This window comes from Pteropus alecto, unplaced genomic scaffold (assembly GCF_000325575.1).
Source record: "Pteropus alecto unplaced genomic scaffold, ASM32557v1 scaffold86, whole genome shotgun sequence".
Taxonomy (NCBI): Eukaryota; Metazoa; Chordata; class Mammalia; order Chiroptera; family Pteropodidae; genus Pteropus; species Pteropus alecto.
The window spans coordinates 27,575,928-27,601,133 of NW_006442109.1; the positions used below are offsets into that span (position 1 = coordinate 27,575,928).

Genomic DNA, 25,206 nt, shown 5'->3' on the forward strand with positions numbered 1-25,206 from the left:
GTTCTAGTTCTATCAAAAGAAGCCTTCAAAACTGAAGGTATTTTCAGACAGCTGAGAGAATTCAGACTTAAAAGAGATACTACCTCCTAAGATCAGAAACAAGACAAGAATGTTAGCTGTCACCACTTCTACTCAATTGTACAAAAGGTTCTAGGAAGGTGATAAGCAAATAAACAGAAGACACCCAGACTGAAAAGGAAGAAGTAAAATTCTCCACTCACTGATGATGTGAAATCGTATACAGAAAATTATAAGGACTCTACGAAAAAAACTACTGAAACTAATAAAAGAATTGGCAAGAGTGCAAGATCTAAAATCTATACATACACAAAAATTGTATTTCTATATACTATAATTAAAAGTCAAAAATAAAATAGAAAAAACAATTCTATTTGTAATAACATCAACAAGAATACTTAGGAATAAACTGAACTAAAGAAGTATAAGATTTGCACACAGAAAACTACAAAACATTGTTGAAAGAAATTAAAGAAAACCTAAATACAAGGACAAATACCCCATGTTTACATATTAAAAGACTTAATATTTGGTTAAGACAGCAATACTCTCTGAAAGTAATCTACAGATTCAATGCAATCTCTATCAAAACCCACCTTAGATTTTTGTGGAAAGTGACAAGTTGATCCTACATTAAGAAATGCAAGAGACCCAAAAATAACCCCCCAAAAATCTTGAAAGATTAAAAAGAAGTTCTCTGAGGATTCATACTTTCCAATTTCAAAACTTACTTCAATGCTACAGTAATTAAAAGTGTTATACTGGCATAAGGCTTAATATACAGAACTAAACAGAATTCAGAGTCCAGTAATAAATGCCCATATTTTTTTTTATGCCCACATTTTTATCAACTGATTTTCAATTGCCAAGGGTGACAATACAATTAATTCAGTGGGGAAAGAATAGGCTTATCACTACCCAAAACTTTCCTCACAAAAATCTGTAACCAAATGTTCATGGCAACATTATTCATAATAGCCAAAAAGCGGAAACCCCTTTAACGTCTATCAAGTGATGAACAGACAAAATGTGGTATTATCCACATAATAAAATATTATTCAGCAATAAAAGGAATGAAGTAGATACATGCTACAACATGAATGAACCTTTAAAACATACGATAAGAGAAACCAAGCACCAAAGATGACATATTACATAATTCTATTTATACAAAATGTACAGAATAGGGAAATCCACAGAGACAAAAAGGAGACTGGTGGTTATGTATGATTGAGGTGGGGTTGAAGAGTAGCTAAGGGAAAATGCACAGTGACTAGGAGAGAACCCGGGTTTTGGGTTCTAAAAATAACTGTGGTCGTGGCTGTATAATTCTGTGAATATACTAAAAACCACTGAACTATATACTTTATTATTTTTTTTACTGTTTATTGGGGTAATACTGGTTATGAACTATATACTTTAAAAAGATGAATTTTATGGCACTGAGTTACATCTCAATTTTTTAAAAGTTAAAAAATACTAAAGGAAGATTTTTGGACAGGAAATGAACCAATATGAAAACGGATCCAGAAACAAATTAAAAAAAAAAAAAAAAAAACAAGTAAAAGTAAATATATGAGTAAATATAAAAAACTATGTTCCTTAAATGACTACTGACTGTTTAAAACAAATAATGTTTTGGGGGTTTATCACACAGAAGGATATGAGCTATATAAGTTATTAGTTCTTCAAGAACTGTTATATAATATTAATGCGATTCTACTTGAGTGATTAAAGATGCATATTATAATCTCTATACTGCTGCTACGAACGGAACTGTGTCCCTCCCAAATTCATATGCTGAAGCCCTTAACCATCAATGTGACAGTACATGTAGATAGGGTCTTGAGGAGGTAAATAAGTGTAAATGAGATCACATAGGTAGGGAATCTCTCCACCTCTACGTGAGGACACAGCTAAAAGGTAGCAGCCTCCAAACCAGGATAAGAGCTCTCGACAGAAAATGAACCCTGCCAAAACCATTATCTTGGACTTTCCAGCCTCCCAAAACCTTACATGAAACTGGTGCTTACTAGATTAACAGAAAAAGGAAATCTACTGGAAAAAAGGAATGTAGTGTGCAAAAGAAAATAGAGGAACTCTTGGAAACTGAAATCTGATAGCTATAATAAAAATTTCAGTAAGTTAGAAGCTAAATCAATGAAATTTCAACATAAAGTAGAGCAAAAACAACAGAAAATAAAAGATTGATTTATAAAATAATCCAGGAGATAAAACATCCAACTATAAGGAGCTTCAAAAAAAGAGAAAAATAAAAGTAAAAAAACTAGAATACTGAAAATGTTCCTAGAGCCAAAGAATATCAATTTCTTGATTGAAAAAACACAAGACAATGATGAGAAGAACCACACCTTGGTTCATCATTTATAAAATTTCATTAATATGAAGGATCAACAAAAGATCTTAAGAGCCTTCAAATGATCAGGCATCAAAGTGGCATCAAATTCTCAATAGGAAACTGAACACCCAACATATTTTCAGCTTAGAACTCTATACCTAACCAAATAATTTACTAAGTATGATGGCATAATAAAACTAGTTTTCAACATGCAAGAAAAAATTTAGGGGTTGAGACAGGTGAGGCAGGAGACTACTATTTTCATCAGAAGTGATTCTAGGTCCCATAAATCCTTTCTGTAGAAATTACTGAAAGATGTACTTGACAAAACACACATATACACACACAGCAAGAAAGACAGCTTAAAATACAGGAAATAGGCAGACCTACATAAGAAAAAGCTAAAACAGAGTTAGCAGGATGACAGCAAAGTGAAATCCCAAGAAGGCAGTTCAGATTGGCAAAGGAGGATAAAGAGCAAGTTAAGGAATTATTCAGAGAAAACAAAAAAATTTAATTTGATTAGATGAGTGTGTAAGTGTATGTGTGCGAATGAAGTCAGATTTCAAGTTTAATTAAAGTATTTGAGAAGAATTAGTAGCAGGTATATAGAAAACCAAGAAAAAATATAACAATAATTATGGAAAAGTAAAGTTATATATATGAGAAAATGTTTACGGTATATTACTTGGCTCAACAGTATAGAACATTGATATAACATTAAAAAATGGATATTTATTTCTGTGATAACTATACTGAAGGACTCGGTTAACATGTAAAATTGATCATTAGTTTCAGGCAAATATCATGAGAAACGACTGAAAGTGGAAATCAACAAATTTCCTTTAAGAAAAAAATTAGAAGTGAAGAGGAATGAAGCAAGGGAGTATTATTTTCATCATGCAGTTTTATTTAGACTTTAAATTATGTATATGTATTTATTGTATAATAACGAATTTATCTGGCCCTTCTCCAGGGTTCCTGGCAGAGTTTTTAAAACTCTTTGAAATTCCTGAGTGACAGAAGTATCTTTCTCATTCATAAGCCCAATGGATCATACCTAAGATTATGCTAATGAGGTGATCCACAGTCAGCCTGGAGATAGCTTCATAATGGCGATGGTCACTAAAAAACCAACTCCATGATTAGAGGATTGGGACTTTAAGATAGCCTAACCTTCAGGAAAGGAGAGGGAGGGTGGAGACAATTCAGTCACCTGGTCAGTGATTTAATCAACTAAACCTACTTAACAAAACTCCAACTAAAACTCTGAACACTAAAACTCAATGAAGTTTCTTGGCTGGTGAATACATGGATATGCCAGGAGGGTGACACATCTTATGTGTCCCCTGGGGAGAAGGCACCGAAGCTCTACATTTGAGACTCTCCTGACCTTGCCCAACATGTCTCTTCATTTGGCTGGTCCTAATCTTTATAACAAAACTGTTCTAAATATAGTGCTTTCCTGAGTTCTGTGAGTCATGTTAGTGAATGAGTGAACCTGAGAGGGTTCATGGAACTCTTATATTTGTAGCTACTTGGTGAGAAGTCCAGGTGTGGACTTTCTGAATGGTGTCTGAAGTAGATAGGGGTAGTCTTCTCAGAGACCTTTCCTTTAAAATCGTGGAGTCTAACACCTACTCTGAGTTAAGTGTCAGAACTGAAATAGAATATATGTCAGTTGGCATTGAAACAGAATAGTACTATTTTTAAAGTTTTGTGGTTTTTTGTTTTGTTTGTTTGTTTTTTAATTTAAAGGCAATAGGTAGACCTGAAGAATTAAAGAGTGGTAACAATGTCCAATTTTCTTTCAAAAAATTAAAAGCTTGACAAGGGCAAAATTAGAGGAAAGGACATTGCAACAATCAGTAATAAACTGAATACAATCAAGAAACCAAATAATAATATATCAAAGTAGGTAAGAACCAGTAATGACTAATTTTAGTAAAAGGCCTTACCCCAGAAATGAAATAGGGTAGGACCATATAGGTGGAATCTAAAAGTTAAGAAGTTACCATTACAAAGTTATACTAATTAAAACAATGTGGTTTTGGCCTAAGGGTAGACAAACTGAACTGGGGGGAAAAAATAGTGTCAAAGAACAGACACTCACATATATGAATCACCTAAGCAGTCCCAATGGTCAATAAATATATAAAAAAGTGTTCAACATTACTAATCATTAGAAAATGCAAATTAAAACCAAGATGCTCCCACTTTCACTTCTATTCAACATAGTACTGGAAATTATAGCTAAAGCAATTAGGCAAGAAAAAGAAATATGCATTTCAAATTGGAAAAAGAAGTAAAGCTATCGCTATTTGTAGATGACAAGATATCCCATGTTCATGAACTGGAAAGCATAGTACTGTTACGGTAAAAACACTAACCAAAGCAATATAGATTCAGTGCAATCCTTATCAAATTCCCAAAGGTGCTTTTTGCAGAAGTATAAAAGATGATACTAAAACTCATATGGAATTTCAAGGGATCCCAAATAACCAAAACAATCTTGAAAAGTAGGAAAGAGTTGGCACGCACACTTCTCAATTTCAAATTAATATAATAAAGCTACGATAATAAAAAACACTGTAATACCAGCTTAAGAACAGACATACAGGCCAATAGAATACAGAGCCCAGAAATAAACCCTCAAATTTATGGTTAACTGATTTTTGACAAGAGTGCCAAGATCATTTAATAAGGACATTTTTTTTGACGAATGGTGATGGAAAAACTGGATATACGTGCAAAAGAGTAAACTAAGACCCTTTCCAAAATGGATCAAGTTTAAAAGCTAATATATAACTCTTAGGAGAAAACACAAGGGAAACTCTTTATCACCTTAGATTTGCTGATGGTTCCTTAAGTAGAACACCAAAAGCACAAGCAACGGAAGAAAAAATAGAAAAATTATACTTCGTCGAAATTAAAAACTTTTGTTTTTATGCAACGAAGAATACTATCATTGGTCAATGATAGTAGAATGGGAAAAGTATTTCCCTTATAGAATGGGAAAAGTATTTTCAAGTAATTTATTTAATAATGTATTAATAACCAGAACACATGAAGAACTCCCATAACTCGGCAAAAACAAAAAAAATTTAATGGGCAAAAGACCTGAGCAGACCTTTTTCCAAAAAAGATGGACAAATGACCAATAAGCACATGAAAAGATGCTCAACATCACTACTCATTAGAGAAATACAAATCAAAACCACACTGATACCATTTCATACACATTAGATGGCTATTATCAATCCAAATGAACTGAAAACTGGGACAAGGAAGGAAGTTTTTAACATACTTGCCAAAACTTGGAAGCAACCAAGATGTCCTAAAATTTGGTGACAGACAGAAGGGAAGGGGGTTGGGAGGATGGGAGAATAGGGTGAAGGGTTAAAGAAGTACAAATTAGGTGATAGTTGGGCAAGGAATAGGGAGCACAGCAGAGGGAATGCAGTTAGCATTAATATGATGGCTAGGTGGAAGACCAGGGGAGGGAGGAAGCAATTGGGGGGATCGTTTTATGAACTACATAGATGTCTAACCAATGTATTGTATACCTGAAACTAATTTAAATAAATAAATTTAAAAAAAAAAAAGATGTCCTTCAGTAGGTAAACAGATAAACTGATACATCTGGACAATGGAATATTACCCCGCACTAAAAAGAAATGTGCTACCAAGCCATATAAAGACATAACAGAAACTTACATATGTATTACTAAGTGAAAGAAGCCAATATGAAAAGGCTACATACTGTATGATTCCAAGTGTATGACATTCTGGACAAGGCAAAGCTATGGAGACAATAGAAAGATCAGAGGTTGCCAGAGGGTGGGGAGAAAGGTAGTAGATTAACAGGCAGAACACAGAGGATTTTTAGTGCAATGAAAATACTCTGTAAGGTATGTATGGATGGACTGATGGATACGTCATTATACATCAGTCCAAACTACAGAAGGTACAACAAAAATAGTAAACTCTAAGGTACTACTATGTGGACTTGGGGTGATTATGATGTATAAATGCAGGTTCATCAATTCTAACAAATGTACCAAACTAATGGGAGATCTTGACAATGGAGGAGATTGTACATATGGAAGCAGAAGGTTTATGAGAAATCTACCTTCCTCTTAATTTTGCAAAGTTTGCTGTGAAACTAAAATTGCTCTAAAAAGTCTCTGATTAAAAAAATAATAAATAATGCAAGATCAAATTAAAAAGACAACAGTATATCATGCTATTTTAAAATGTAATAACCGTCAGCCTTTTTTTTTTTTGCCAGGCAATTCATGGATTAGGATGCTCATAGGGCAGTAAATTCTTAACTATTAGCTATAAATAAGTTTACTTTGAATCCTTTCTGTGCCTCATTTGGATAAATTTCATGTCACTTATGACATTTCTTGGGGGTCATTTCTTTTCTTTTCCTCAATTAATAGAGTTGTCTACGTATAACCAAGAAACAGTAACGCATGATTAACAAAATTCTAAATTTAATGAATGAAAGATCCTCATTCTGATAAATCATCTAATTTGCCAACAATTCTGAACCCTGAACCCAACTGATATTCATTACAGAAAAATGAGCTGCTTTTTTAGCGGCTTACATTTATCAATGTCTAAAGTCAGCAGTCCACACAACCAATATATTAAATCCAAAATCTTTCTTATCCCCAAGAACAGAAAAATTGTTACCTACCTTTCAGAAACCTCTTGCTTCAACTGTGGAACTTCAAGTGATGAAGCAATATCCATGAAACCAAGGAAGTCTCGATTTATATTAAGGGAAGGCTTCTCCAAACCTTTGCCTGATGTTTCATGACCCCTAGATAAAGGATCCGAATCAGTTAGCTGTATCTCTGACCCCTCACCTTCTATAAGACGGACCCGCTGACCAGGAGAACTAGTAATACTATTCCCTTCTTGGTCAGAGATGTTCTTTTGCTTTCCATCTCTCTGGGGCTTACTATTCAGCCCATCATCCCGGAACCCTTTAGCAAATGGATTGTAATCTATTTTCAGCTGGGTAATCTGAATGTTCTGATATGCTGTTACTGCAAAGAATTCAGTCTGTGGGAAGGTAAAAGTGTGGACACCAGGGCCATTTAATTGTATCACTTCCGTAGCCTTTTCTGCAGGTACCAAATGAAGCCTTGGCAGGTAACGATGCATAGAGTGCAAGATGATATGCCCTTCTTGGTCTAGTGTATTGTTGGTAAGTTTGAGTTTATAGAAAGATACAGGTTGATGCATCCAATAATGACCTGTAGAAGGAGATTCTGGATGAATAAAAACCCTCCCCAAAACATGGGGCTCAGCCTTCCCACTGGGTTCCCACCAGCGACCATTCCACTTATAACGATGGTTATCCACAGGAGATATATCCATGACAAGGATATACTTCATATTTGAATCTAAACCTGTTATCCAATAACGACAGTATGGAAACATGCGTCTTCCCTGCTTGGTCAGAATCATCTCTGTGCTTCGATGATAGAACTCATTCCACATACTATTGTTATCCAAGGTGACAGTGATTCCTCCCACAGTACAATCAGCTGGAAGGCAAATCTTCCCTTTAGATTTTCCTGGTGATGACACACTGCTAGCCAAAGCACAGGCATCTCTATTAGTAACCAGAATTCCTTGATCAGTTTTGCCATTTCCTGGCTGTTTTAGAATGACAAAGAAGGTAGGTGCTGCTCCTGCCACTGTCCCACCATCTTGATTAGCCAAAATAATTTGCTGTTTCTCCTCCATGATTCCAGTGGGAAACTCAGTAGTAAAATAACTGTAGTCACCACATAGTCACAATGGCCTTCCAGCCTAAAGAACAAACAGGAAAAAAAAAAAAAACCTTCAATTAAGTGAATATTTATTTTTACAAAAGTATAAGATTGATTATGTTATCCCCAAAATATATTACTAAATTCTTCTAAAATGTTGCTTCTACCTTTCTCACAATCACTGTAAGGATAGTCACTCTAGAATATTTAATCATCATTTTAAAGTTCCATTTAATCTAATTAAATCGCTCATATCCCAGCCCTCCAATAACTCACTATAAATACTATAATCTCGCATAAAAATAAAAAATACTTATTTGTTTTAGAAAAACTATGTAAATTGTTTTTAGGAGATTAAATTGGAAGATTATTTACATTTAAAAACAATCCTAACACTTTTATAAATTTGCCAGAATTATGAATTGTTACATATCAACTTCTCCTGGTATAAGTAAAAATAAACAAATTTCCATGTTATCACTGTACATAATTTACTCTTCATTATGGTATTGGCATGGGTTCATAAAAAGTAAAATGCTACCTTAACTTGATAGTACATACATTTAAAGAAACCATGACAAATTACTGGAACTTACTGGGAAAGAAACAGTTGGCTCCATACTTCAGACCTTATATTGAACAAAATTCCGTTAAGGATCAAACATTTAAATTCCTCCCCCATTCCTCACTGTAACTTTTTAATTCTTAAATCCTGAGAAAACTTTCTGATAAAAACACAAGACCTTTGATAAATTCAACATCATGTAAATTTTTTAAATCTCGCCAAAACTCCAAACAAAATTAAAAATAAATGGCTACCAGGGAAAAGGTATTTGCAACTTATTATCATAAAGAACTCAATTCCCTAATATAAAAAGGGTTCCAACCAATTGAGACGAAAAATCTAATAGAAAAATGGGCAAAAGGAGGAAGAGCAAATGGCTATGAAAATGTATAGTCTTAGCATATGAGAAATACAAATTAAAACCATCCAAAGATACTGTTTTTGACCTTACAGACTGGCAAAAATCGAAGTTTGGTAGGGATAAAAAAAAACCAGCATACACACATCTAACCAGCTGCTGAGAGTATAAGATGACAGAGTCTCTATATGTAATAAAGGACAACATAAAAATATCAAAAGTACAAATAAGTATATCCTATGGAACAGCAGTTCCTCTAGGACTTTATCTTAAATACACACGTGGGCACACATTCCTGATAAAATGATACAGATTATTCCCTGCATTCCATTTATAACAGCAAAAGATTGGAGAAAAAGTCCATCAACGTAGACTGGTTAAATTAACGGTGGTACATCCACAGAGTGTAATATTCTGCGGCTATTAAAAATGAATGAACTTTATGGACCCACACAAAATTATCTACAAGATATATTAAGGGCAAAGTGTTCAAAAAAGAGTTGTTCTAGATTATGCTACCCTTCTCCATAAAGTAAAAAACAAACAAACAAAAAAAGCCGAAGAAAAGAGTATGTATCTATTTGCTTGACACAGACTTTAAAGATAGAAAAGGAACTGCCGGTACTGGCTATATCGAGGGAAAACCAGGTGACTGGGAAAATACATACTGACACTTTCTAAAATTTTTCTTTTGGACATACAACCCATTCGAAAAATAGTTAAACAAAAATATTTAGAAGTTATAACAAAAAACAACACATATATTGTAATATTCCACTTACACGAAATGTCCAGAATTAGGCAAATCTATAGAGACAGAAAATAAATTAGTGGTTGCCAGGGAATAAGGAGAGAGGCGTAACTGCTAATGGACATGGGGTTCAGAAACTAAAAACCACTGAAGTGTATCTATTAAAATGGTGAATTTTATGCTATGTGAATTATATCTCAATAAAAAGTTATAAAGAAATCTCAGATTGTTTAGCACATCTGAGCTTATGTGCCAAATTACCTAAATCTTCTACAAGATGTAAAGCTATCACCTCCAATCAACCTTTACACAAAAAAGATGCTACATTAGTACTCCTTTGTAAGTGGGTCAGTAACTTTGATTAATCAAATTTTAGCCACTTATTGGTGCTCCTCATTTTAATTAAGTCTAATTTTACGTTTTATCAGAGCTACTGACAAGCAGCAAAAGCACCTGGTCTAAATTGATCTTTCTACAGAACTTGCGTGCGCTCGCGCTCGCGCTCGCGCGCTCTCTCTCTCTCTCTCTCTCTCTCTCTCTCTCTCTCTCTCTCTCTCGCCCCCCCAAAACTTAAAATATTCTCTAGCCTGAGGATAACAGATACAGGTTTTCTAAAAATCAAGACTTCAGAAAGGTTGGCTATCGTTTCCTATTATGGTTAAATACAGAAAGAGAAACCCACTTCCTAATACTAAAATACTAATGCCCCAAGAAAGGTGAAAAAAGAATCACTCCTCTGATTTGGAGTGTATTTTTAAGAGATAAAATTTAGGGAGATTCTTTTCAAAAGCCGCCTCAGGCTTAAGACGATTAAATGTACTGGTTTCCTAAAACTAAAGAGTTTAGACAACACCTATCAGATATTCATAAAACAAAATTTAAACAGATTTAGGTCACAAATAAAGTAACTCTGTAAAAACAGTAAAGCTTAGAAAACACAAAAACCAGTTACTCCAAATAACTCAATGCAAACTTCTAAAACTGTATTTAGTCCGTGAAGTTCAAAGTTTTGTTACAAATCACCATTTTTGTGAGCAATCATGCTATATTCTCAAGTGTATTTAAATATGACTATGGTGGCAAAGAACTACCTGGAAAAAATTTTTGGCTATTCCAAACCTACAAATAACTTAAAGGATACAGAATTCTTTAAAATTATCTTCTACGATAGTAAAAGCTTGGTTTTCAGATCATTACAGATAAAATTAAGGCAAAGAAGTTCTAACCAATGCTTTAAAAACCTTAAAAATTAATCCGTGAAATGTCAAAAGTTCAACTGTCAGAAATCGTTTAGTGCTATGGACTGCACTGAAGTAAATTTTATGCTAATTTTATATATACACATTTCAAATTTTTCCTTTTGCCTAAATAATTAAGTGCAGAAAAGTCAGACTGCCCTATTTGAACTCTACACAGGTATCTAATTTAAATGAAAAATGTGTATAAAGACAAAAAAAGTTAAAACTTTCAAACTTATGATTTGTGTAAGGTCTTTTTATTAAGAATCCTCCAATCATGTTATTCCATGAAATGATCAACATGCATAAAACCAAAGACCTAATTTATGACCCAAAAAACCTCTATCTTGACCCATACCTTCTAGGAACAAGGAATTGAATTCTTATTCCATATCAATCTTTACGCACAGATTCCACTTCGCTATAAGCATATAGATATGCTTTTAGGATACTATGTTAGCTTTTCTAATCAAAAGATAGTCAATTCAGCAAATTAAGCTGTTTCAGACACACAATACCATTCTAAAGTCTAAGACAACTTTAATTACAAAAACTAAATATCCTTTAGAAGAGCTAGGTCACTCATGAAGAAACAAAACTCCTTCCAGTAAGATTCTAAAAATACTTTGCATTTGGCTCTCTAAAAGCTTTACGGAAGATCACAGTTTTTGTACATCTATATAATTTAACATCCCAAAAAAATCACAGTTCAGCTCTTCAGAAGCTAGCATTTATCTGCATAACTATAATAATGAATCAAAGAAATAAGTTTCGTTGAGAATGGAAAATATATATAAGCAACATTCTGAAAATGTCACAGGAGACAGAGAGACACTTTCACGAAGATTGTTTTCAGGTAAGTAATGTGGCAAGTTCCATTAAAATAAATGTTACAATTTCATAGTCCCTATTCTAAATGTCTTTTCACCAATGACCTCCTTGGGAAATGTTTACTAAAGCGGTGACCCTCACACAACTTACAAAATACACAATTTAGGTTACTATATAGTTATCTAATTCAGTGATTCATGTATTGCAAAAAAAAAAAAAAAACACATCAAATCAAAATTCCAAATCAATACTACTGCTTTAAAAACACAAAATATTCAAATGCTGGTCAATCCATTCTGAATGCTTCCAAAGTTGCTAAAAATAACCATAACCTTTCATGCAACAAATGCATTACAGTATTGTAGGCACCAAGATGTTAGTTTGTTCCTTAATTTGATCATTCACCACAAGAGTATGATTAAATTACATTCCTGAAAAAATCTGAGAGAACAAATTCACTTGAATTTACAATGGGCTCGCACATTTAAAAATCTTAAGAATAGATTTTGGATATAATCAGAAAATACGATAGCAAAGGGTGGCAAAGACAATAAAACCATGTGCAAGTTTTTAATCATTAGATTAACTTTAAAAATTGAATAAATGGTACTTGTTGTCTATTAGTAAGCACTTACTTCGGATCAGACAATATCCTGAACATTTTATCATCACCACAACCTTAATAAGGTAAATTTCAAAATATTGTCTCTAATGCTTTAGGTTTTAAGGCACAGAATTGCATTTGCCTAAGATAGTACGCTTTCTTCTCTTCTCTCCCCAAATACTATTCGTTAATGTTGGCTTCAGAGGCACTTTTTACTCCTAGGAATGGTACCTTAACTATAACTACAACTTGGGGTTAGCAAGTTCTCAGGTCCTTAGTAGTTACACAAAAATTTGAAGAACTAACTTTTATGGTACAAATGAACAGCCGCCCTGCCTTGAAGTAATCATGGCAAGGTACCCAGGGCACTGAATTTCCTCAACTCCTAAGCATGTGTTTTCTGTTAAGTGAACTCAATCCACACAACTGCTGGAAAACAGAACGCTACGGTGGCAAGAAGCACTAACGCTGATCCCATACTAAAAACTAAAAGGCCGCCTGCCAGTCCCAGGAAGGAGCAGTCGCCGTCGACTATTAAGGTCCCACAATCACCTCTTTTCAACTGCAGAGGCTAGCTGGCCAAGAACCACGTGAAAAAATGCCGCAAGGAAAGCTCTTCCGGGGAAGAGGAGTCCGGACAGATCACGTGCCGCCGGCCGGAACCCACGGATCGCTCGGCGGGATCCAGTCGCATTCTGTTACCGTGGAGACTACAGAACCAGCCACCCGGCCCTCCCAAGCCAATCCCCTTCCCAGCAGCCGTCACGCCGCCGCCTCCCAGCACTTTCCCTAAAGCCTAGCCACGGCGTCGTGCCCAAAACATAGAGGCAGAGCAGGCAGCGTTTGCCAGAAACTCCGCCACAGAGCCCTGGGGAGCTTTAGAACACACACCGCGGCGAGCTGGTGGGCTCCAGAGTTCTCTTGATCCACGTGTCTACTCTGGTGACGCGAACCCTGGGAGAGTGGTCTTTCCTTAGGAGGTTACTTTGGTTACTCACTGTGTTCTGCCATCAGTAAACCCCCTTTTCTGACCTCCTTCACCCCTACTTCCACCCTAGCCAGGAAGCATCCACAGGGTTCTAAAGGCAAAGCAAAAATCTTCACAGCAAGGCACGACCACTCTCCACTCACTTTCAACCCAGTTTGAAATACCTAACTTCTCCATAATCTTCGCACAGATTCGTCAACTTTAGTGCTGCTCAGAGCGGTTTATTTACGTCCCTGACCCTCCCTACCACTGAGGGCAGAGACCAACTTGACAATTTAACAGAAACGGGAAGCCTCAAAAACAGAAAACTAGCCATAGGCTGCCCCACAGAGGGAAAAAGAAAATAACACCTGCTCTTCCCACCTGTTTTCCCCGCCCTCATTTCGGCACTTACGTACCACCAGTCCTTTGTTTACCAAGTTCTCACTCATATACAGCTCACTTCCTCGCCCTCCTTCTTTATTAAACTCGCAATCCTGCCTCAAACAACTTGCTCAGAAATTACATGCTAGAAGAGACATCTGTACAGGTGTCAAAACGCTGCACACAGTTGCTTGAAAAAGCGACGTCAGCGCCGTTTCCCTCGGAGTTTTGGAACCCAGGGACCAGAGCTCTAAAATACAAAGCGCACAAGCAGAACTCTCAACCTAAAGCCCCGAGCAGGATGGAAGTCGTCACGCAGATCGTACCACGCGGTGCGGCACCCCACGCACGCGATCGCAGGGCCGCGCCATGGGTGCGTCCCCGCCCGCCTCGTGGCCGCTCTCTCTGGCGTCGATGTTCCCAGTTAGTTCGCTGCGCGACGCGGAAGTGAGGCCGGGGACGCGCGCGAGGTGACATGCGCAGCCTCGCTCAGGGGACCAAAGGCGCGCGCCAAAGGCGGCCCCGCGCAAGGCTGGGCCTGGCCCGGGCGTGCGAAGATCGCTCAGCGGAACGCTTCTCACGCCGTTCAGATACACAAGAGCTTCAAACTCTAGAAAAACTCCAATCCGGCCAGTACTAAATCGACGCCCCCCACCCAGGCCCGAGAGTTACCGTGCGGGGCGTGGCCGGCCTCACCAGGAGTCCTTCACATCGCGCTGGGGGCGGGTTATTCTGTTCGGTTCGCACACCGTGTGTCCGCTCCAGCTGAAGAGCCTGCGCGCGCACCAAACGTCCACGTCACCGCGCACGCGCTCCTACCCGCTCAGAGCCCGCCGCGCATGCGCAAAAGGAGGCGCGAGCACCACCTCCCTTGCCCCTCCCCCAACACCAGGAGGCCAAACAGCCCCGGAGCAGCGACAAGACCCTTGGGACCCGCCCCTGGAGCTGAAGCCGCTGCCTTTCCGGGTCCCAGCAACAGAGAAAAGCCTACTGAAGCTTCCAGAATCAAGAAAGGCGAGGCAGGAAGGAGGCACCCCAATTCCCTCAGCCTCGCACACGAAGCCTTCGTGAAAACTGTGAAACCTTTGCCCGCAGACTTTCTCAACTATGCCTTCTACCGTTTCCCTCGGGCTCCTTGCCGGCCCCGCCCCTGCCGCGCCCAGCCCCACCCACATGGGGATCCGCAGCCCCCAGGGCTTCTCAAGCCCGTCAAGAGAATCCGAGATCTTTCCTCCTTAAGTGCTCTGGGCTTGGATAGAGCCAGAACGTCGGGAAACCTTGAAGAAAAGACCTTGAGAGACGAGTCTGCAACAACCACGACCCGAAGAACACAAGGAAAGTAGGGAAGAGAACGAAAACCTCACTGCCGACTGGAAAGGGAAGAACTGCCACTAACTTGCCTGATTAAAGAAAAAGATGCCCTGACAAAACAGTAAAACTTAGAAGAGAAAATTTTGCACGATAGAGTATTATCTGAGCTTTTAATACCTTGATCCTGTGTTTTCAATTTTTGTTTGTTCAAGATATTTAAGCTATGAGGTGCAAAGAAAAAATAACCGAATATCTGTGTCAGACAGTTTCTGAACTAAGTTTATGGACAGTATTTCTCCCAACCAAACATCAAAAATTATCTTCTTCCCTATACCTTACCAGCCACTCTTTCTTTTGTACTAACACTCTAGTAAAAAGGGAGAATTATTTAAAGTGAGAGGGAAAAGAGGCAAAATAGAAGTAGGTAGTAGAGAACAGAAACTGTGTTCCATGTTTCCAAACTGTTTTTCATTCTTTTAGAATAATTAGCAAGAACCTACTACCTGCTATATGACTAAATACAAAACTCTATGAAGGAGAATGAGGAGGTTGAAAGAAAGAAGCCAAGAGGAGGCTTATCCAACAGGACTGATCTGAGCTGGACTCCAGGCACATGAGGGTCTTTCTCTTCGTTCTTACTTTGCTCAGTGGATATGCCACACCATGGGAAGAAACTGTGCTGGAATTTAGTATGGACTGGAAAATGTGTATGCTAAAGTTTACAGACTTCAGAAGTTGCTCTGAAACTCCCATTCAAGCACTGTCATGGAGAACACTACCAGTGCAACGAATGAATAAAATACCCAAGACCCTACGCAAAACTGAAAATTAACAGTTTCTTTGATACCTTCCTCCTCTTCCCTGACCCCAAGAACCTGTTTCCTGCAAGCTGCCTTGTCAGATTCTCCCACTTTACCTCATCCAAGAATGCGTTCCTTTCAAAAGTCCAAGGTTTCTTCGTACAAAACTTCCATTTTCTGAGGCAGAAATAAAATTTGTGTTGACTTAGCATTAAAGCATCTGATCCCAAGGTGTAAATGACTGGTAACTGATTAACAACCATGCCTCGTGGTAGGTAGTTGGATCCCAAAAGAGACAAGTTAACACATATGACATGTCTAATTGGGGAATCTGTGAGGACACCTTGGTAGAGAGGGCGATTTTCTTTTGCTTCTCTTGCCCTATATCAGGCAAACATTATGAAATGCCAGATACTTTGAAAAACACCACCAAATTTTCAGGATTCAGCACTGGATCTCCTGGTGGGAAAGGTAAACTACCAGTAGTTTTTTAACCCATTCCCCATTTGCAGACTTGGGGCTGCAGTGTTTACCCCACGGTAAATTGCGGATTACAGTCTTAATCTTACCCCCAAAGTTTGCCATGAAATATATCGCTTTTATTATTATTTTCGCATCGCTCTAATATGTCGATAGTCTTTGGAAACAAATTATTCTATTTATAGCATTCTGTTTTTAGTAGTGGCATGTCCATTTACAAAATACAGTAATTCACAATCACTGAAAATGTCAAATCCTAGAAAACAGCATTCCTACACATGATGTTAACATCGTTCTTAAACAGTTGTTAGCCAAAGGTTCACTTAATGAATCCAATTTATGTATACACTTCTGTTACACTAAGATTAGAAACAAGTTCTGTTTAGAAATAGCTTCAAGAACAGTTTTTATGTTTTATTTTCACATTGAAAACCAGTCAGATTTGCCTCAGCCTCAAAGAGCATGTTTATGTAAAATTAACACTGGCGGCGAGTTGCACTTCTTTCTACTAAACGAAAAATAGGTTAAAGTGGGATCTGCCTAACCCATAAAGGTCTAGAGATGTACCATCAAGAATCTGAGAGCTTATAAATGTTTTTATGTAGATAATCTAAAAATAATAATACTGCCACACCATTTCAGTGGCCCAGTTTTGGTTTAACATCACGCTACTACCAAATAACTTTTTTTGTTTGGTTTTTCAAGTGATCTCTCAAATGGTTATATTCAACTTTGAACGCAGTTTCTCAAATTGGGGTTCTTGGTTATATTTTTTTTGGATATATATACACACAAATGTCTTCTTTTTAAAGGCATCCTTATATAATCCAAGTTTTAAAAATGCCAAGCTAACTACTAGAGTCGATGCTCCTGAGTTTTACCTTGCTATCAGAATTCTCTTCAGTTATAGCATACCCTGTTCGTCCAACCTAACACAAAAATCCTTCCCTTGGTTTTCCTTGGTTGAACTTTCAAAGAGATTAAATATTAGGGGTCTGGGGACTGAAAAAGCATGAAATATAAACAATCTGGCCTAGAAAGTCAGTTTTGATCCAAGATTGCTCTATAAACACACAGGCCCTATCCCATTTACATGCACATTTTTCCCATTCAACAAATATTTGAGTGCTTTGTATATGCTGAGGACAGAGGAAAGAATGCCACCTCATGCACTGATCAGATGTCTACACTAGAACCCCAAAGAGCTGGCACAACTTAACAGAATCCACTAACAAGACAAAATATATACCTTATCCAATCTATTTAGATCCCACCTTCCAGTTCTGATCTCTACTGAAGACATAACTCTCTCAAATAACTAGAAGAGAAATGACTTCACTTGTCCAAAGATGAGACCATCAGAACCCATCAAAACCTGAGTGTCGTCTTGTTTACAATATCTTTATTCAATACAATAAGACCGTTCTTAAAATAAGAGCTACATTTAGACTGGGTTACAAAAGAGGCTTGGTTTTGTTTTTTGTTTTACAAAAAGTCCTTCACTGGCCATAAAAACTTGTGTGCTACGCAGAGGGAATCATACTAGCTTATATACAACTCTATCTTTGCTTACCATTTAGTACTGCACCTAAAACCAACTCATGTCAATTGGCAAAGTTTGTTGGCCCCAATATCTGAAACTTGGACTTGGGAATTAAAAGTGGCAGGAGTCCTGCCCTCAAGGAGCTAATAATCCACCCAATGAAGAGTTTTATAAATTTCTAAATCAGATACTAATGCTATTAAAAGCATGTTTTAGAAAACATCAAGAGGAGGATAGAAAAAGGATAGATATGATTGAACGTTACTAATGTTCATTAGGAAATACTATTCCATGTTTCTGCCCCCTATCCCAAGACCTCACTATCATGTTCCTTACCCTTTGCCTAAGAAGATCCTCCCAGATGCCTCAAACCTAACTCTGATTCACTTTTCATGCCTAAGTTTAAATATCACTTCTTCAAGAAACTTTCCTTAAACCTCAAGATCGGAAAGGGTCTCCCTGTTAATATGCTCTCATTGTATCCTGTATTTCTTTATAGCATCTACCACAAATTATTTTTAAAACTATGTATTAATGAATGTCTTGTACCTAGACTGTTGTGCCTAGAACAAAGCAAACACAGAATATTTGTTGAATACATATGAAATCATAGGTTCTAGTTTCCCCAGCAAATAATATCAAATATTGATTAATTTCCAACAATTTGGGATTTGGAAAACAATATATTTAACTATCCTCAAGTTATAGAAACAAACGAGCATCCAGCTTTGGCCAACATTTTTCCAAAAGAGTACAGTTGTAATTAGAAGAAACTAGTACCACTGACTCTTACCCCAAATTATTTCTCCTTAGAGTAATGGATAAATATTGACAGGGCAGATGCTTGAAGAGATAATAATCATTTTCTAGAAAAGTCTAACCTATTGAAGGCCTTTTCCCTGAATGTTACTTAGAAAATCAACAAAGGCAAACAGATTTTTTGTGTTGAAAGAAATGTTATGATTCTATAATCTACCATCTGGTAATAAAAGCAACAAGTTTGTAACAGAGACTGCCATTTGCATATACTCATCTAAAAGAAAAAAGTTAATAAATACAGTATCTTCCAGATGAAAGGACACTTTAGTAACAGTGAATTTGTTTTACCTAGATCAAAAGGAAAAATGTCAGAAATCAGTAAAATAAATGAAGTTCAGAAAGCTATTTTCAGGCTTACAAAATAGAAAATAACAAGTCTAAAAGAAACATAAACAATAAATGTTTTCAACATACTACTAAGCCCTTAGAAGAAATGTCTTATCTAAGAAACATAAAAGGAAGAGAACGGTAAGTTTCCTAACTAAGCCTGGAGCTGCACAGAGATTTAGAACACACATGAGAATGTATAAAAACAGAAACTAGAACTACTGGACAAAGATGACGACAAGGAGATAGCAAGTAAACTGCAAGGCTGGAATCAGGCAAAAATCAAGAACCCTATGACAAAAAATAGACTGAAAAATCTGTCTGCAAATACATATGACAGAAGCCATTCTTACTTTACACAAAGGGTACCGCTGCCTCATGGAAATGAGTTTCAGTGGTCAGTGGTACCCTAGACTACTGGAACATCATGGACCAGTAATATTTCCCAAAAAAGATTTAGATGACTATTATAAGGTGACTAAATTTTTATCTTACAAAGTATGCCATCTATTAATACCATTCTTTCTTAAAATAATGGGTATTTGAAAACCAAAATCTAGAGAAAACATATCTCATAATAAATCTTTTATTTTGAATATGTTTAGATAAAAAATTTACTACATTGTCCTTATTTGACAGTATACCATTGAAAACTTAGCAGAAGGTATTTAGAATTGACTGCTAGCCATATAGCAGGATTCCTGGATAGCTAAGATGTGGTCTTCCAATAAAAAAATAACACATGATAGGTCTGAAATGGGGTATTAGCTGCCCTGCCAAGAAGTCACGAGTCGGCCTGTAGAGAAGAGGATGTTAGCCATGAGACATCCCAATCCAGACTAAAGGACAGCCACATAATTAGCAAGCTACTTTGAGTACATATGTTTGGGGGACAGTGGAGGTACTGAAAGCAAGACTTCAGCCTTTGCTCTGTGGCAAGATCCTAGAACCTTGGTAGAGCTACATGAGAACAATGTACTGAAACCAGAACCAAGATCGGACTGAGTAAACCACCTACCCAATCACCGCATACTTAAAAACATAGTGGCTCATGGTGGCAAAGGAAGAGAAAGGTCAACACTTATAATCTATATATAGATAATTTAGATAAGGCACTGCATTCTAATTGCTTGAAAAATCTTTATATTCTCTATTTCAATATTGCTTTTTCCTTTCCTTTAACAGATGTCCTCTACTGTGTAAGCTGGGCATCAGAAAATCGAGGTGGGTGGGGGGGACTTGTTTTATCTTAAAAGTAAACCTAATGGGATTTTAAATATGACTTAAAAATAAACACTATAAAAAGAATTTATAACCTTTACCTTTACTAAAAATGTTAGCCATGATGTAACCACTGGAGGGCAGGGGACACCTGTTAAAGGAAAGGAAAAAGCGATATTGAAATAGAGAATATAAAGATTTTTCAAGCAACTTGAATGCAGTGCCTTATCCAAATTATCTATATATAGCTTATAAATTATAGATTATAATACAGGGCCAATATTTTTCATCCCGGGATTAGTCTCACCCAACATATTCTGGGTTATCTAAGTACAAGTAAAATAAATAAGGATATGATCAGTTAAATATTTGTTAAGCACCAACTATGTGCTAGACACTGAACTAGGGATAAAGGAATGAATAAAGAAAAGTCCCTTCATGAAGCTCAAGTTCTAGATGAAGAGACAGGATAATCACATTGCAAAACTGTTGTTGGCAATTTGGAAAAAGCCTTTTAGGAACACTGTAGGAACACACGCAGCCTAGGGAATCTAGAAAGGTTACAAAGAAGAGGGGACTTTTGAGCTGGGTCTTGAAGGAGAAATAAAATTAATGAGCGAAAGGATGGCATTGCAAGTAGCGGCTTTATAATCAGTAAACAACCACAATAAATTATCCAGAATTCAAAGAGAGGGCTGCCTTGAGAAGAGTAAAATACTTAAGATCAATGGTAGAGTAGGTAAAAGCTGTGCTCACCTCCTTCCAGACCATATAAAAATTACACCTAAATTACAGAACAACCATCATTGAGAACTGCCTGAAATCTACCTGAAGAGAAGTTCTATAACTAAGGATATACAGAAGAAGCCACATCAAGACACAGAGCAGCTGGTTCCAAACTCATGTGTTGCGGTTAAAAATTGGGAGGGATATCTCAGCTTTGGAGGTCCCCACTGAGGAGTGAGGGGTCCCAGCCTCATAGCAGGCTCCCAGCCTTGGTTCCAATGCCAGGAAGAGAAGTCCCCATAATTTCTGGCTTTGAAAACTAGTGGAGATGGCGGCTGAGTGAGACGGAGGGCTGCTAAAGTCTCAGGCATTTCTCTTAAAGGGTCCATGCAGGGACTTAACTCACAGATGGACTTACTCTCTCAGATCTCCAGCACTGAAGCAGCAACTTGAAAGGCACCAGGGACATATGGAGAAGAAGTGAATTGTCTGTCTTAAGGGTGAGGGTTGGAGGGGCACCTTACTCCCAGACAGAAGTGCTAGTGGAATCCAATGTTCCTATGTTGAGCCCTCCCCTCTCTCAGCACGCAGACACAGCTGGTGCCATTCCTGAGACTCCACAAACCTGGCTAACACAGTTTGCCCCACCCTGGTAATTCCCTGAGACGCCCACTACACCCAACTTGCGGGCCTACTCAAGCCACTTCCAGTGGCTTTTCCATACAAATGGCCCATTCTGGCTCATGTTAAAGACCTTCCTAAAACCTCTCAAAAGTTCACAAACCCCAAACAAGAAGCATCTGGCCTCAGCATACCCTGTACTTCTTGCTAAGCAGCCCCAAGCCCAGCACTAATGAAAGCTGGCCTCAGTTCACAGCTTAGCATCTCCCAGGCATCTCCAAGCCCAGCATAAGTTGCAACCATCTGAAAATCACTTTGTAGCTCACACCAAGTGGCCCCAAGCAGGGCACAGGCAGCAGCTAACCTTGGCCTTCAACAGAGCCCCTCCTAAGGGGTCCCGTAACCAACACACCCAGTGGCCAGCTTCATACTACATCAGAGCACCACCTAACCACACAAATGATAACCAAAAGACAGACTCAGCAGCACACCAGGGTCCTGATAAATTGAATCCCGCTCCATAGGGTCAGCCTTTGCACAATAGCTCCTCCACTGTAGTCACGGGCAGTCCTCACAACCAATTTGCCTGAGGGTCAATCTCTCCCACTGACATGCCAAGAGCAATCAAGCCTCAACTACAACAGGAGGATACACACAAACCACACAAGGGACACCCCTAAAGCACCCAGCTCAGGTAACCAGGGAGACTGAGCCACTAGGCCCCACAGGACACCTACTACATAAGGTCACTCTTCCAAGACCAGGAGACATAGCAGCTCTACCTAATACATAGAAACTAACACAGGGAGGCAGCCTACAAGAGGAGACAAAGAAACATGTCCCATATCAAAGAACAGAACAAAACACCAGAAAAACGACTAAATAAAACGGAGACCAGATGTAGACTTCAAAACACTAGTTATAAGGATGCTCAATGACCTCAGTGAGAACTTTAACAAAGAGATAAGAAATATAAAAATGGAGATAGAAAACAGAAAAAAGAACCAGTCAGAAATGAATAATACAATAACTGAAATGAAGCATATATTAGAGGGAATCAACTGTAGATTAGATGAAAGAGAAGACTGATTCAGCAATTTGGAAGATAAGGCAGGAGAAAACAATCAGAATAGCAATGAGAAAAGAACCAAAAAAATGAGGATATTATAAGGAACATCTGGGACATCATCAAGCATATCAACTTTCACATCATAGGGGTACCAGAAAGAGAAGAGAGAGAGTAAGGAATTGAAAACCTATTTCAAGAAATAACAATGGAAAACTTCCCTAACCTAGAAAAGAAAATAGATATACAAGCCCAGGAAGAACAGACAGTCCCAATCAAGTTGAACCCAAACAGGCCTACATTAAGACAGATCATAATTAAAATGCCGAAGGTTAAAGACAAAGAGTGAATCTTAAAAGCAACAAAAGAAAAACAATTACCTCCAAGGGAACTCCAATAAAACTGTCAGTTGATTTTTCAACAGAAACTTTGCAGGCCAGAAGGGATTGGCATTAAATATTCAAAGTGATGAAAAGCAAGGACCTACCTACAACCAAGATCACTCTACCCAACAATGCTGTCATTTAATCTAAGGACAGATAAAAAGCTTCCCAGACAAGAAAAAGCTAAAGTTCATCACCACCAAACCAGTATTACAAGAAATGTTAAAGGGATATCTATAAGAAGAAAAGAAAAGAAAAAGGATTAAAAATATGAATAATAAAAAGGCAATAACTACATATCTATCAATTAGTTTAAATGTAAATGGAGTAAACAGCTCTAATCAAAAGACAGGGTAGCTGAATGGATAAGAAAACAAGACCCTAACATACACTGCCTGCAAGAGACTCATTACAGATTGAAAGAAACACACAAATTAAAAGAGGTGAAAAACGATATTTCATGAAAAAGAAAAAAGGAAAAAAAAGCTGGGGTAGCAATATTTACACTAGACAAAATAGGCTTTAAAACAAATGCTATATAACAAGAGACAAAAAAGGACCCAGCACTTCTGGGTATTTATCCGAAGAAACCCAAAACACTAACTCAAAAAGACATATGCATCTACATATTCACTGCGGCATTATTTACAATAGCCAAGAAATAAAAGCAACCTAAGTATCTATCAGTAGACGAATGGATAAAGAAGTAGTACATATATACAATGGAATATTACTCAACTATAAAAAAGAATGAAATTTTGCCATCTGCAACAATGTGGATGGACATAGCGGGTATTATGCTAAGTCAGAGAAAGACAAATACCATACAATTTCACTTACTATGTGGAATCTAAAAAATAAATAAAACAGAAACAAACTCATAGATACAGAGAACATTTTTGACAGTTGCCAGGTAAGAAGGGACTGGGGACAGCTGAAAAAAAGGGCAAGGGATTGAGAAATACAAATTGGTAGTTACAAAATAGTCATGGGGATGTAAAGTGTAGCATAGGGAATAGTCAATAATATTGTAATAACTATGTATGGTGTTGGATGAGTACTGGATATATCAAGATGATCACTTCATAAGTTATAAAAATGTCTAATCATTTATACAAACCTGAAACTAATGTAATATTGTATGTCAACTGTAATTGAAAGAATAGAAAATTCTTTTAAAAAGTAATTATTTAAAAATATCAATTCAAGAGGTAAGACTAGTGTCATGCAGAAGTAACCTACCCTATGAAATGAACTTGGACACTTGGGAAATAGTTATCTAATCTACAATTCCATGATGCTCATGTTGTATACATTGACTCATTCAAACGTTTAGATCCCTACACTGTACTGTCAAATATTTATCAGATGTATAGAAAAGAAAAACTGTAGAAGCATAGTGGAAAAAGGAACTATAACTGAAGTATCAAGAAAGGCTTAGTGTTAAATAAAAGATGTCTAGTAGTTTAAAGCAAAGGAGAGAAGAGCATTCTAAGCAGAGAGAACAGCTTGTCCAAAGGCATATGATATAAAAGAATATTCATTAATTCCTTGAGTCAAACATTTATTGAACATCTACCATGTATAGATCTTGGAACAGAAGGACAATACATGATTCCTGCCATTAAGAGCTTGCAATCAATTATCAAATAACAAAGTGTCACATAACCAATGACAACAAAAAATAAAGAATGCTATTATTATGGCTCTCTGTCCAGGGTGCAATGGAAGCACAAAGAGCAGCTAAATCAGAATGAGAAAGTCAGAGAAGAATTGCCAGAGAAAGTGAAAATGGGTAGAGATTAGCAAGGCAGAGATTAGAGATTAGAAAGAAAAGGGGTAGGGTGGGTATAGAAGAAAAGCATTTCAGACAGAAAGCAGCCTTTATGAAGACAGAAGAACAAGAGATCATATGAAAACAGAGGAACAAGAGAGGGAACACATTCAGAGAGCACAAGGGCTGTAATATGGCTGCATTGAAAAATGCCAGTGTCCTGTATAGGACTGTAGAGGAGCGTAACTACAGGACAAGAAAAGGT

The 25,206-nt window shown here is 37.3% G+C and overlaps 1 protein-coding gene across 16 annotated transcripts in view; it reads right to left on the bottom strand.

Annotated features, from left to right (window-relative positions):
* The window catches only part of MGA (MGA, MAX dimerization protein), a 129,816-nt gene that overhangs the window by 58,881 nt on the left and 45,729 nt on the right, over positions 1-25,206 (bottom strand). For 5 of the 16 annotated variants that reach the window (XM_015595926.2, XM_015595925.2, XM_015595928.2 and 2 more), the window contains exons 1-2: positions 14,543-14,685; positions 7,086-8,212 (exon numbers count right to left, since the gene is read on the bottom strand). In XM_015595926.2, the coding sequence (XP_015451412.1) occupies positions 7,086-8,146 (1,061 nt within the window). In that variant the 5' untranslated portion in view covers positions 8,147-8,212; positions 14,543-14,685. Of the gene's footprint in view, positions 1-7,085; positions 8,213-8,768; positions 9,012-14,196; positions 14,473-14,542; positions 14,686-16,097; positions 16,118-20,472; positions 20,523-25,206 lie in introns of those variants that run through there. The other 11 variants (XM_015595921.2, XM_015595923.2, XM_025038877.1 and 8 more) reach the window with 9 other exon arrangements.